Consider the following 14,694-nt stretch of genomic DNA (forward strand, 5'->3'; position numbering starts at 1 on the left):
TAAAAAACAAAATTAGCTCAAATGTCAATCAAAAACAGCCCAATGATCACATCTCAAATATCAAAATAGGCCATCCCAATACATGAATACAGATGCTTTCTATTGTCTTAACATCTGGCACAGTTTTATTATTGATATAAAATATTTAAATATAAACATTTCAGTCAAGAAACCTTTGGACAGTTTGTAAGTAGCTCAAATTCGTGGGAAAACAGAGAACTTGGCAACCTCTGTAGTAGTCAGTTTCCCTTTGTGTCGGCGTGATCTCTGATTGGCTGCTTGTTTTGCCGTGTGGGCGGTGCTTGTGAGTGGGCGAGAGTATGAGGAAACGAGCCTTGGCTGCGTTGCCATGGTAACCCGGTGGGCCGTGCGCACAAAACATTTTGCAGCAAATGGAGGGGGTTAAAAAGGGGTCGAATTTCAAAGCCTCTAAACTTCCATCTTGAGATGCGTCTGAAGCACTATCTGTGCGAGTTTGTTTTCACTGAATGAAGGAGAGAAAGCGTATGTAACGACACACTGGCATCAAAACATAGGCCTACTTTAAGATTTCATTTTATTCCCCCATCGAATTACTACTACAAACATAATGTTTGGTAGAGAATGAGCAGAAACATATGCATAATAAAATAATATGAGAGTGTGTAGGTGGCCAGGGAAATCATTATACCCTGCAGTATTATGTGCTTCTAAAAATAACGATTAAAATGAAAGAATTAGAATAATTCACATTTAATTAAACACTATAAATCTGATATTGTTTGATGCTGATTGGTCAGTAGCATTACTTTCAGCACGTATAGCTTATATACAATATAAACGTATGGTTTAAAAATGTAAAGGGTTACAAACTTGGCTATATTTATAATATAACATGACCTCAAGTGCCTAATTGCTAAAGTGCCCCTTCTGTCAAAATATACTAATTGAGATAAATAGTCTCCAAAATAGATTTGCTAAAATGATCTGATGTGTGATAAAAGTTTAAAACACAATACCTGGAAATGGTTGCTTTGCCAAACTTTTATTGCCGTCACTGTGAAGCATAACTGTCCTAAATAGAAACTTAGGAAACACAAAAGCATGTGACCCCTTTATTTAACAAAACAAAGCTGGGAACTGGGATTTTTCTTTTTTGATTTATCAGACATACTATAAACATGACAGACATGAGGGCATTGTGGGAGTTCAAGTCTGATCTGACTGACTCGCTAACATGGCTAAATTCTGCCCTCTTCTGTTTGTTGATGGGAACTGTTCATCAAATGACAATTCTGTCATTATTTACTCACCTTCATGTCATCCCAAACTTGTAACATTTGTTCCATAGAACAGCATAGATGAGTAAATGACAGAATAAACTACCTAGGCAGGCGAGGTGAACTGAGCTGAAAAAGAATTATAGCCCACGTATCATATTCAACTTTTTCATTAGAAGACCAGAGTGTGTGTTAAGACTCCAGTGAACGCTGTCTGCTGCTAGACATGATGTTTGCTCTTAGGGGTTTTCACATCTTTGCTTCCTCCTGTACGCAGAGACTCGTCTTTACTTACAACCTGTGACAGATAACCAACAAACACCCAATAACTGTAATGCAACATTAGTTAATGAATAAATCAGAATGGGACAGAGCAATTCTGTGTTCCTTACACTGCTCATAATGCGTTGACGAAGTTCTTTGTGGGTCAAAGGTCGATCCTCCTCATCTGTGACAGAAGAGTCCTCCGCCTCATAATCAGGCCTGAATCGAGCAAAATAGGAGCCATTTTTTCCACATATTATGTAAAGTTGTTTCATCTCCATAGACTGCATATATGTCTCAACATGAGAAGCTGCTCTCACTTGGTAATGGGGGGCTGAACGATCACGTCGTGTCTCTGCAGGTCTGGTTTCTGACCCAGCAGGAACTGAGTGACCTCTTTCAGGTCGTAACTCTTCTCCAGGTCCTGTTATTCACATTAGTTACACTACTGGTCAACAGTTCGGAACAAGTAATATACTCATCAGACTGCATTTATTTGATCAAAAATACAGTAAAAGTAGTGAAATATTATTACAATTTAAAAGCACTGTTTTCTATTTTAATGCATTTTTTACATTTAATTTATTCCGGTGATCAAAGCTGATTTTTCAGCATCATTACCCCAGACTTCAGTGTCACATGATCCTTCAGAAATCATTCTAATTTGCTGTTTTAATGCTCAAAAACTAATTTCTGATCGTTATCAAAGTTGACAATGTTTTTATTGCTTAATATTTTTGTGGAAACCATGATTACTACCATTCAAAGTTTTGTGCTTAAGTAATATTTTTTTTAATTAATACTTCTATTCCGCAAGGATGCATTAAATTGATCAAAAGCGACAGTAAATAGATTTATAATTTTACAAAAGATTCAAACTCAAATTAATGCTGTTCAATGATCCTTCTATTAATCAAATAATCCATGTATCATGGTTTCTACCATTTATCAAAAACGATTATTTATAATAATAATAATAATAATAATAATAATAATAATAAGAACCAGTATTAATAGCTTTTAAGCACCAATAATGACTGATAATAACACTCTGGGATAAATACAAGTTAAGAGTTTAAATTCTTTTCAAATTCAATTAATGAATTACTACACTGGAACAAATGAGTAACCCATTATTAAGACTCTAGTAACTACTATTAACTAAACATAAACTCTGATTAACAAATTAAGTAAGCAACTGTGCTCAGTTGAATGTGGCTAATCAATAACTACTATGTATTTTGCACCTCCCAGAAGACTACTAAGGACTATATATACAGGTTCATAATTATTGTGAACAATGCATACTATATAATTAATTCTAAAGTGAAGGTAATGGTAACCCACTAGTAATTACTCAAGTGTTACTACATCCTTCAGAAGGAATTACTAATTATTTGGAGCAGTAAAGTGAAAAACATAACTCTGTAGTAATGACTGAAATCATTGTAAGCTTTTGTTTTTCTTTAGGGTGTGGATAGTAACACTTAGGTAATTACTAGTGGGTTATTGTCACAATTCACCAGTGTGAGTGCCCGGGTGGAGTCCGGGGTGGAGTGCCCTCTGGTGGTGATCACGGGAACTCACACTGGTGAATTGTGACAGCTATCATGGTAATCACTTTAGAATACTGACCCAAATAACTAGTAATTTCTATAGAAGTATGTAGTAACATCTGAGTCAATACTATCCAAAACTTTACAAAAACTTCATAACATTACAATGACTTCAGTAATTACTAGAGTTATCATGCTTTTCACTTTATAATACTGATCCAAATAATTACGGTAGATTCCTTCTGAAGGATGTAGTAACACTTTAGTCATTACTAGTGGATTACTATGACCTTCATTTTAGAAATAATTATACATTATGCATTATTCACATTAATTATGAACCTATATAGCTCTTAGTAGTCCTCTGTGAGGTGTGAAACATTTTTAGTTTTTGATTAGCTAATAGTGTACTACCACATTCGACTTAATCAGAGCTTCTTGTTAGTTAATATGAGTTTTAATACTCCATTACTAATTTTTTTCCTGTCTAGTTATTCATTAATGATGGAACAGTATTCTAAAATGTTTCCACTATTTTAACAAACTCAGGTACAAGTCAATTTTTGTGGTGGTAATCGAGTTGTTTTTTGAAAATTGAAAAATTGCTTTAACAACACTATGGCTGTGTACGAAAACACCATTCCCCTCATTAGTCCTCTAATATAGTTTACTTGAAGGAGTGAATGAAAACAGGCGAGTTAATCGCTTTACATAGTTTGTTCTTGCTGTTTAATAATCATTTGAAACTTAGCAAACTATTAAATGAGTGCACTCGATAACGTCCATTATGGTTTCGCACACCACTGCAAATGGCTGTCCCCTCAAATAGTGCCTGTATAGGGGGACGATTTCAGACACAGCCTATGAAATAACCAGTCGGTACCTACTGTACTTGTACATGTGTCCCATCTTTTGTGTACCTTAGATTTAATGAAGGCTTGAATGGTGAGCATTTCACTGGTCCTCTGCTCCACTAGGCTGATGTACGTCATTAAGTTACTGTTTGTGATCCCAGAGGAAGAGCCCAGCATGTCTAGCACCAGTGTTGGGTCACAGTCAATCTTAGTGAACACACTCTCTATCCCTAGAATGACATCCAAATATGCTTTTGTATAAAAATGTTAAGTATTCATCTTCTTCTAAGATGATATTGTGACGATGTTATCCTCTTGATTCTTCTTGTATTTATGCATGTGGTTATGTTAATGCATGTTTGGGTGATTTTACTAGTACCTGTTTTGATCTGATCAAGGATTTTGCTGATGTCTTCAGCCTGGGCTTCATACTGTTGAGTTTGTGTCTTACACTCTTGCAGTTGATCCATCACTTCTTTTAACGCCACCTGATTTTCCTGTTCCTTTTGGACACCTTTTATGTTCAACTGCTTTATCTCTTCTCCAATCTGGAACAAAATTAACACATAAAAGTTTTTTTTGCTGATGTGTCTGTATTGAAATGGGAATATGAATAACACTATGCATGTTGCATGTTCATTTAGCCAATGCTGGCACAGACCTTTGCTTTCAGTGTTGTTCTTATTAACTAAAACTACTAAAATTGTTTTCGTTAAGTTAAATACGCTGCAATTTAAATAAATATTAGACCAAAAAATGTACAAATACTATAAGAGAAAATAAATACAAAAATAAAAGTAATGTTACAAAACTACCTATTTCTGCATTGCTGCTTAGAGAAAGAAACCTTATGAAACTTAAATCATTACCTTACAAAAAGTGGAGGGGGACAAACTGTCCTTCCTCATCATGTATTTATATTAAATTATCATGCAAACTTGCAATAAATGTGTATGTTAGGGTCTTTATTTTATTCGTTCTGTGATTCACACACTGACCTGATGGATTTCCTCTCTTAGTTTCTCAGCTTCTATGTTCTGTTCATTCACAAAGTTAAAAAGAGCAAAGTTCCTGTCCTCCACTGTTTAAAAAACAAAGAGTTATAGACTTATAACAGCGTAACACATTGCAATCGCAACTTGATAGCACAAAACAGAAAACCCAAAGCTCACCCTCAATGAATTTTGTAACCAAAATCTCCAAATTATCTTCTCCAGTCAATGTCTTGATCCGCTGGAAAACCTCCTCCAGAGTGTCAAACGTCTCCTCTCCGGCTTCTGCCCTCCTCTGCTCCTTCATCTCTGCCATCAGCACACATTGTCAACAACCGTAAAATAGTTGGGTTTGTAATCAATTAATCTATCAATCAGTCTATTCAAATATACCAAAGTTTAGACTCAGTGAGACTTTTTAAAGGCTAATTAATGTTTTGCAGCAAAGATGCATTCAATTAAATTCTGTCACGACAACTCTCAAGAGTGTTTGGCATGAAAAAGGATATGACAGTGTTGCTATCCGGTTGTTAAGGCTGACGTCACGCGGCAGCGCTTCCGGGTCCAAACGCTCTATTTATATACCACAAGAAAAACTACAAACGGTGCTAATATACACACACAATGTGGTGTAATACTACAAAAAAAGCTATAATCATAACCTTTTTCTCCATACCAAAATTCTAGATGGCCAGACAGTGATTCATCTTTTTTAAATCGTTAAAATATTAATGTATGTGATGCTGTGAGCACAGAGACTGTTGTGTAGACTGTAAGTATTTAAAATGTTATCCTTTTTTAAACGTTTGATGTTTAATATGAATAAATCGCGCTCATAAACGGGCGTCAATGGCATTCTCAAGTGAAACGAGTTGAGGCTTGGACCCGGAAACAGCGTTCCTTACGTCACGACTTAACAAGCGGATATTTGGTCTTGGCGGAGTAGATCTGCTGCTGTTATTAATGCTGCTGTTATTAATGCTGCTGGTACTGCTGCTGCTGCTGTTATTAATGTTGCTGTTACTGCTACTGTTATTAATGCTGCTGGTACTGCTGCTGTTATTAATGCTGCTGGTACTGCTGCTGTTATTAATGCTGCTGGTACTGCTGCTGCTGCTGTTATTAATGTAGCTGGTACTGCTGCTGTTATTAATGCTGCTGGTACTGCTGCTGTTATTAATGCTGCTGTTATTGCTGATGCTGTTATTAATGCTGCTGGTACTGCTGCTGTTATTAATGCTGCTGGTACCGCTGCTGCTGCTGCTGTTATTAATGCTGCTGGTACTGCTGCTTATATTAATGCTGCTGGTACTGCTGCTGCTGCTGTTATTAATGCTGCTGGTACCGCTGCTGCTGCTGCTGCTGCTGCTGCTGCTGCTGTTATTAATGCTGCTGGTACTGCTGCTGTTATTAATGCTGCTGGTACTGCTGCTGCTGCTGTTATTAATGCTGCTGGTACTGCTGCTGTTATTAATGCTGCTGGTACTGCTGCTGCTGCTGTTATTAATGCTGCTGGTACCGCTGCTGCTGCTATTATTAATGCTGCTGGTACCGCTGCTGCTGCTGTTATTAATGATGCTGTTATTAATGCTGCTGGTACTGCTGCTGCTGTTATTAATGCTGCTGGTACCGCTGCTGCTGCTGTTATTAATGCTGCTGGTACTGCTGCTGCTGCTGTTATTAATGCTGCTGGTACTGCTGCTGCTGCTATTATTTATGCTGCTGGTACCGCTGCTGCTGCTGTTATTAATGATGCTGTTATTAATGCTGCTGGTACTGCTGCTGCTGCTGTTATTAATGATGCTGTTATTAATGCTGCTGGTACTGCTGCTGCTGCTGTTATTAATGCTGCTGGTACTGCTGCTGCTGCTGTTATTAATGCTGCTGGTACCGCTGCTGCTGCTGTTATTAATGATGCTGTTATTAATGCTGCTGGTACTGCTGCTGCTGCTGTTATTAATGATGCTGTTATTAATGCTGCTGGTACTGCTCCTGCTGCTGTTATTAATGATGCTGTTATTAATTGTTGTTTTATTGTTTGTTTATTGTTTATTTATTTATTTCACACACACACTTTATCATTTCATTTTTTAAGCAAAAATTAACAATAGTTACAGAATTGTTATTGTGTGTAAAATGCTGCTGGTACCGCTGCTGCTGCTGTTATTAATGATGCTGTTATTAATGCTGTTGGTACTGCTGCTGCTGCTGTTATTAATGCTGCTGGTACCGCTGCTGCTGCTGTTATTAATGATGCTGTTATTAATGCTGCTGGTACTGCTGCTGCTGCTGTTATTAATGCTGCTGGTACCGCTGCTGCTGCTGTTATTAATGCTGCTGGTACTGCTGCTGCTGCTGTTATTAGTGCTGTTGGTACCGCTGCTGCTGTTGTTATTAATGCTGCTGTTATTGCTGCTGCTGTTATTAATGCTGCTGGTACTGCTGCTGTTATTGCTGATGCTGTTATTAATGCTGCTGGTACTGCTGCTGTTATTGCTGCTGCTGTTATTAATGCTGCTGGTACTGCTGCTGTTATTGCTGCTGCTGTTATTAATGCTGCTGGTACTGCTGCTGTTATTGCTGCTGCTGTTATTAATGCTGCTGGTACTGCTGCTGTTATTGCTGATGCTGTTATTAATGCTGCTGGTACTGCTGCTGTTATTGCTGCTGCTGTTATTAATGCTGCTGGTACTGCTGCTGTTATTGCTGCTGCTGTTATTAATGCTGCTGGTACTGCTGCTGTTATTGCTGCTGCTGTTATTAATGCTGCTGGTACTGCTGCTGTTATTGCTGATGCTGTTATTAATGCTGCTGGTACTGCTGCTGTTATTGCTGCTGCTGTTATTAATGCTGCTGGTACTGCTGCTGTTATTAATGCTGCTGGTACTGCTGCTGTTATTGCTGATGCTGTTATTAATGCTGCTGGTACTGCTGCTGTTATTAATGCTGCTGGTACCGCTGCTGTTATTGCTGCTGCTGTTATTAATGCTGCTGGTACTGCTGCTGTTATTGCTAATGCTGTTATTAATGCTGCTGGTACTGCTGCTGTTATTGCCAATGCTGTTATTAATGCTGCTGGTACTGCTGCTGCTGCTGTTATTAATGCTGCTGTTATTAATGCTGCTGCTGTTATTAATGCTGCTGGTACTGCTACTGCTGCTGCGATTATTGCCATGTAGTGTTAATGTAGTGTTCAAGCAGCCATCTCACTATTCCCCACCAAAGGAGGGCATCATTGACTTGCAGCCAAAACGTTGACCTAAAATCACTCGATTTGCAGAGTCTTAGTCCCACAAGATTAGTTTTACGATATATGTATGGAAATTAATATTTACTTCAGATGTTATCTGTAATGTTTATGGTCTTTTCAGAGAGGATAGGTCATATATTGAAATCATTGATATGGGTGTGTCTACTGCACACTGCCGACACAGGTAATGTTAAGTGACCAAACACACAAAATATTCTTTGTGTATATAATTATAGAGGAAAGAGTACAAATTAACATATACCTGTGTTTAGCTGCATAAATTGATTTGAATAGTCTATGCTCAGTTACTATATTGCACTATATTGTATTAAAATTTTACCCTGCCAGCGTTACAGAGCTACTATGTATGGTATTACACTGCTGTGCAATACCATATATATTAATTAGCCATAGCAGATCTATACAGGTGGAGCTGTGGAAGGTGGAGGGTTTCTGATGCTGACCAAGTATTTGAAGGTTGACCACCGAGCTTATTGGCTACTGATACAGCAGGAACAGGAATAAACTGTGCCCTATGGAGAATGATGTGATTTTAAGTAAATTGAGTTAAGGACCTATCAGCTTGCGCTGAGTTTCATGACAGAACTTTGTATTTATTTTTGATCTTACTGATCCCAAACTTCTGAACAGTAGTGCACACAATTTAACCAACAGCAATTCTTGGTTACAATTATTGCTCTCTGACCTTGTCTGCGTCTTATTTCCTGTCCATCATCCATGGCGGTTCTCTCGTTACTCTTGGTGGTCATGAACTCTTTGAGTCGGCGCTCATGAGCGATGACTCTCTCCAGCTCCTTCATCTCAGCTGAGTACTGCGCAAAATCCTTTATCGCCTTCTCCTTCATAATGGTCATTTTAGTCTGAGCCTCCTCTCTTAAATACACACATAAGCTATAATCAGAAACGGCTACAAATGTCTAAAACACTTATTAGGGTGGAGCAATATGTCCATTAAAAAAAATCTTTGAAAAAAACCCATACGAAACGAGAATGCTCTATTAAAAGTGAGGTGTGCAAAAAAAGTTAAAAGTGGTTGGGAAACCTTTTGCATTCCAGATTGGTGATGCTAGATGTGCAGCCATTGTGCATTCAGTTGAATTGAAATTATACCCATTCAATTTAATCAAGACTGACGTGGAAGGGGGAGAATAATATTAATCAATAATATTTCATTGAAGACTTTATGCTTATATTGGAGGCAAGGTTATTATTGTTGATTGAAAACGAAAACTATTAAAAAAATATTTTTTAATGCTGAAATAATTAGAAATGTCTTCTTGGCTACTAACTAAAATCAAATATGAATTTAAAGTATTTATAAAAACTATTAGAGTATATAAACAATAGTAGAATAACACGGAAGTGCATGGAAGTTAAATGTAATGTTGTCCAAAATATAATTTACAGATGTTTAAAAATAAAAAATCAGCTAATGATATATATTAGCACTGAGCTAAAAAAAAAAATTCATTTATTATAGGAATTTCCATGACTTCATCAGATTTTATTCCTTTTCAGGGTTTTCATGATTTTGAAGCGAATCAACTTAATATCTCAAAGTATCTTTCTCACCTGGCATCATAAGCTGTGGTTGACATGTTGATAACTTCACCAATATCCTTATGAACATCTTGCAATACCTGAGAGAAAGACAACAGCACTTGTTTTAAATGTGATCACGGCATCCCTCAAACTCGTTATAAACCCCGGAGCTGCTCAGAATTCCCAACCTTATCCAGTTTGTGATGGAGCTGCTGGAATCGGACGCGTTGAATGCGGAGTGTCTCGATCTCTTCTCTAAGCTGGCTGTTCTTCGCCATCTGTTCGTTAAAGCGAATAAGAGCCTGCAGGGGAAAAAATTATGTTCATGCACAAACTAATGGTCAGATTTACTAACAGCTTGTGCCAAGACTACTAACTACTTTTAGGATTTACTAAAGACACGCAGTGAAATATTAGTGCTGAAAAGGCATGGGCAGTTATTTTTGCGGCTGATCTTATTACATATATTGCATTTGAGTTTCCCTTTCAGATCCAAACTGTATGGAAGGAGAGTATTTAAATTAACCATACAAGGTGATATTTTTATACATACAGTATTAAAACCATACTGTTTTAATCTACTTAGGTCAAATGCAAAACATATTTGACTTTTTTCTCTAAAAATGTCTTTATTTCTTCATTCATGTCGTGCAATGTTGTCAACATGAACTCATTATTTCAGGTCTTCACCACCCCTTCCAATCCAACTGAAATTTTAAATGCATCGAGTGAGGTGATTAATTTAATTTAATGCTTTTCAGTTCGAGTTATCAATCCTGTTACTAAGGTATTATCTGGGTTTATATAAACATAAATATTATCTACCCAGTTCAACATTTAGGTTTGTATTGCCAAATGTTTTGCCATAGTCGGGTCCAGTCTGTAGTATATTTTGGCCAAAAAACAGCAACTTAAATCTACACTGACTTAGATGCAAAGTGCCCACAATTATGTGGTCAGTAAAACTGCATGCTGTGAAATGTTTGTTTAATTTTTTTTACCCGGTCCAGTTTGTTCTCCAGGGTGCGTATGGCCTTCTGAGTGTGGCGGGCCTGAGACGTGTGACTCTGGGAAGCCGTGATCTCTCCTCTTCTCGCTTCCACCAGCTTTTTCTCCATATTTATAATCTGTTAACAGAATGCATGCAAATAAACATCCGTAGCACCAACAGTGTGTTATGTGACAAAGTAATTAGGCACATATGTACCTCCTGTTCCAGCTGTGTTTGGGTCTGTCTCTCATTCTCTAGTTGATCATCCAACATGTTTCGTTGCTCCAGTAGAGTTTGGATACTCTCAGTGTCCTGATTGTCATTCTTGCTATGTGAATGGCACGCGAGCACACGCTGCAACTCCTCCTGTTCCTCGCGCAGCTTAGAAATCTCCTGCCTGCAGACACACACACACCAAACAAAATATGCTCAAACACACATATTCCGTACAAGACACAATGCAACATGTACATAATGCAACATTTCTGTGCAAAACATTATGAGGATTTTTATAATTATATATTTATATATTTTTATATTTATATATAAATTCTAACCCTAATCCTAATGCTAAAAGCATTTTTAGAATAAATATATTTATTTTATATATGTTCAGTTTTGTCATTTTCAATTAACCCAATAGACTTTAGAAACAAAAAACTCCTTTTATGGCATTGATGGTGGGACTGACCGCTGTTTGCGAATTTTTTCCTGTGACTGGATGCTGTAGGCCTGCCGATCCCCCTCCAATATACGAAATTGTCTCTGCAGTTTTTCCAACTCTGTCTCAGCTGGACACAAACAGCTGGTTGCATTAGAACATTAATTTGCATGATAATCATTCTTATTTATCAGTTACAATGTTTCATTTGCATACCAGTTCCTTCAAAGTCCAAGTCACTGCTGTCAGAGAGGACGCTGGCGGCTGATCTTCCACGAGGCATTATGCTAATGATGAAGATGATGACTATAATCACAAAAGACTGGTCTAACAACAGGTGCACACAAAAACAAAGCTTTAAATTATAAATAATAAAGAATATTATAAGTAGCAAAAACTCAAAGGTCATCGATTTCTTAGATGATTTGAAAAAGAAAAGAAAAAAAGACTGATTTATTTTTGGCCAGCAACTAAAACTCTCCAAAACTCTTAAAAACCACAATCTGTAATTTTTTGCCTATTCAAAAAAAACGGTGTAGATTGATAACGATTTGATTTCGCTGAGCTTATATTATGCCACAGACGAGCGCTTTTGCTTCTTTTGCTCATGCGGATGTAGGGTAATATACCGCTGTTTTATCATATTTGACACATTATTTGAGTGTGTTTAAAGTCATGTCAAAATGCTACTCTGTGTGTTCAGTCGGTGGCTACTATGACATTTGTTGCAACATTAGGTATGTTATAACATGGTCATGGTTACCATGTTATAACCATGTTATAGACCATTATAGTACCATGTTATAACATGCCTAATAGCGATCGAGCTCGCTGCAGTGTGCAACAAGTGTCTTAGTAGCCACCGACTGAAAACAAGATTTGAATAATAAGACTAACTGTGTTGAGCTAAATAACAGTATATAATATGTATAACAGTGGGTGCATAGAAATCATTGTTTAAATAGAAAATAATTCGATGTATATAATTATTTATTATGCAGCGAATATAAAATAATATGCACATTATATGTTAAAAGAACAAGTAAAAGATTTATCATCAAGTATGGTAAATTAAACATTTGATTAATTGAGAATCAGGACATGCGCACTGCCTCTACGGCGCAATGGCAATCGCAATATTATTATTTTTACAGTCTATGGTAGCAATCGATTCCTCAAATACAAAAATCCAGAATGCTTTCAGGAAATTAATTATGGAAATATGATAAAGTAACTATTTTAATTTAGAGTTTATGGATGAATATCTGAACAAAGATGAAGCAAGAAGGTAGAAGGAAGAAGGTAACTTAAATATTCGACGTCAGATTTCCCCTCAAGACTTGTGACTAAAATGCATCGTTTCTAATACAACACACAGAAGCAGTATAAATATTGTAACGTATAAAAGTTATACGTGTATAAAGTAATACTTTATTTATACTGTGTTGTGTTCACTAACTGAAATTACCATGGTATCACCATCTTTTTGGGCTTGTAGTTGTGGCCTACGCCACGGTAACTTACCAATTACTTATTTTGGAGTAACGTTAAGTTAGCAGATAAATTCCAGAAAGTTCCAGAATGTAACGTTATATATTCAAGTGACATGTTATCTCAATTATTTAGGCTACGTTCCCTAAACCATGGTAGTATCACAACATTATATTATTTACTATATTTTTCTAAAGAGACCATAAAATGTTTCGCGCGCCATAACAAAAATGTTTATGAATTACACCTAACGTTATATTAATTTAACACAATGACAATGCTATATAATCAAAACGTGAACGTTGCATAGTCAAGCTATGATCAAAAATAATTTTTAAATGACGCTAACGTAAGTTCACGTTACATAGTTTTAACATAGAGCTTTATTGTATCAATGATCGCTTCCTCTGAAAACATTAACCTATTTTGAGGTAAATAAAGACTTTCATATCTTACTGTTATCACTCTTCAGGTTGTTTATTTCATGTGTCTTCCTCTTGGACAGTTGTTAGCAACTGTCTCTAAGGAAAATAAACGATCTACAGCGGGCGCTGTTTCTCACAAACACGAGACCAGTGAAAGGAAGAGACTTTCGGATTATTATTTTTTTTTAATTTTATTTAAAATTAAACATTTAATCAGTAATCATACAATAATTCACAAATAATCTGAACTATCTGACAAAAATTATTTCAATAATTATTAAGTAATGTCCATATCTTTTATATAACTAACCTACTAATATATATATATATATATATATATATATATATATATATATATATATATATATATATATATATATATATATATATATATATATATATATATAAACTAAATAAGAGAGATCATACAAAATGTGTTTTTTTATAGTCCTGTCCTGAATAAGATATTTTACGTTTGCTTATTTGAACCCTCTCAAGCAGTGACTGTATGATTTTCAGATCATCTTTTCACACTGAGGACGCTTTAGGGACTCAAACAAAACTATTAAAAAGGTTCAAACATTCACTGATGCTCCAGAAGAAAACACGATGCATTAAGAGCCGGGATGGAAAACTTTAGAACAGGAAGAAGATGTCCAATTTTTTCTTATTTTGTTTAAATAATAATAATTAAAAAAATGTATTACTGCACTTTGGAAGCAACAGAAAATACTTACATGTTTCCCAGAAGACAAATTAAGCACAATTTACCTTGATCTTGAAATTAAAAATTTGCATCGTTCTCTTGATGCATCGTGTTTCCTTCTGGAGCATCAGTGAATGTTTGAACCTTTGTAATAGTTGTGTTTGAGTCCCTCAATCGTCCTCTGAGTGGAAAGATGATCTCAAAATCATACAGTCAAATATCCAATATGCAAAAGATGTGGGGAAACTGAAGAATGTGCAGGACCTGGAGGATTTTTCTGAGGAACGTTGGGCAGTTTAACTGATCAGGACAGACAAGGGACTTGAGAACAAAAACAAAAAAACGCAGCCTTGGGTCATCCGTATTAAGAATCAACAGTAGGTAAACATTTGAACAGGGTAATTTTAATAAATTCAGGTTTTTTTTTTTTTTGGCTTGTGGTCTATATGTAAACATTTATGTTAGATATCTTATTCAGGACAGCACTAAATAAAAATAATATGCATTATGTATGATCTCTCTTATTTTGTTAAAATTATTCTAATTTTCACAGATTCTGCAAGTGTACCAACTATATATATATATATATATATATATATATATATATATATATATATATATATATATATATATATATATATATATACATAATGCTATTATTATAGCAGATGGCTGCGTACTG

At 36.0% G+C, this 14,694-nt stretch overlaps 1 protein-coding gene across 3 annotated transcripts; it reads right to left on the minus strand.

Annotated features, from left to right (window-relative positions):
• Window positions 1-894: 894 nt before the first annotated feature.
• Window positions 895-13,441, minus strand: odad1 (outer dynein arm docking complex subunit 1). Of its 3 annotated transcripts, none has more exons than XM_067431465.1 (15): window positions 13,338-13,441; window positions 11,607-11,712; window positions 11,421-11,520; window positions 10,946-11,126; window positions 10,740-10,865; window positions 9,927-10,040; window positions 9,769-9,836; window positions 8,882-9,069; window positions 5,106-5,234; window positions 4,932-5,014; window positions 4,313-4,481; window positions 4,000-4,163; window positions 1,844-1,947; window positions 1,652-1,742; window positions 895-1,557 (listed from the first exon to the last, which is right to left on the minus strand). In XM_067431465.1, the coding sequence occupies exons 2-15, from the start codon at window positions 11,671-11,673 to the stop codon at window positions 1,480-1,482; spliced, it is 1,662 nt and encodes a 553-aa protein (XP_067287566.1). In that variant the 5' UTR covers window positions 11,674-11,712; window positions 13,338-13,441; the 3' UTR covers window positions 895-1,479. The 3 variants fall into 3 exon arrangements, with proteins under 3 accessions (XP_067287566.1, XP_067287565.1, XP_067287564.1); XM_067431464.1 differs by having other exon boundaries at window positions 11,607-11,696; window positions 13,338-13,402; XM_067431463.1 differs by having other exon boundaries at window positions 11,607-11,717; window positions 13,338-13,388.
• Between the last annotated feature and the right edge of the window lie 1,253 nt (window positions 13,442-14,694).

The sequence above is a fragment of the Pseudorasbora parva genome, chromosome 22 (assembly GCF_024679245.1).
Source record: "Pseudorasbora parva isolate DD20220531a chromosome 22, ASM2467924v1, whole genome shotgun sequence".
Lineage (NCBI taxonomy): Eukaryota > Metazoa > Chordata > Actinopteri > Cypriniformes > Gobionidae > Pseudorasbora > Pseudorasbora parva.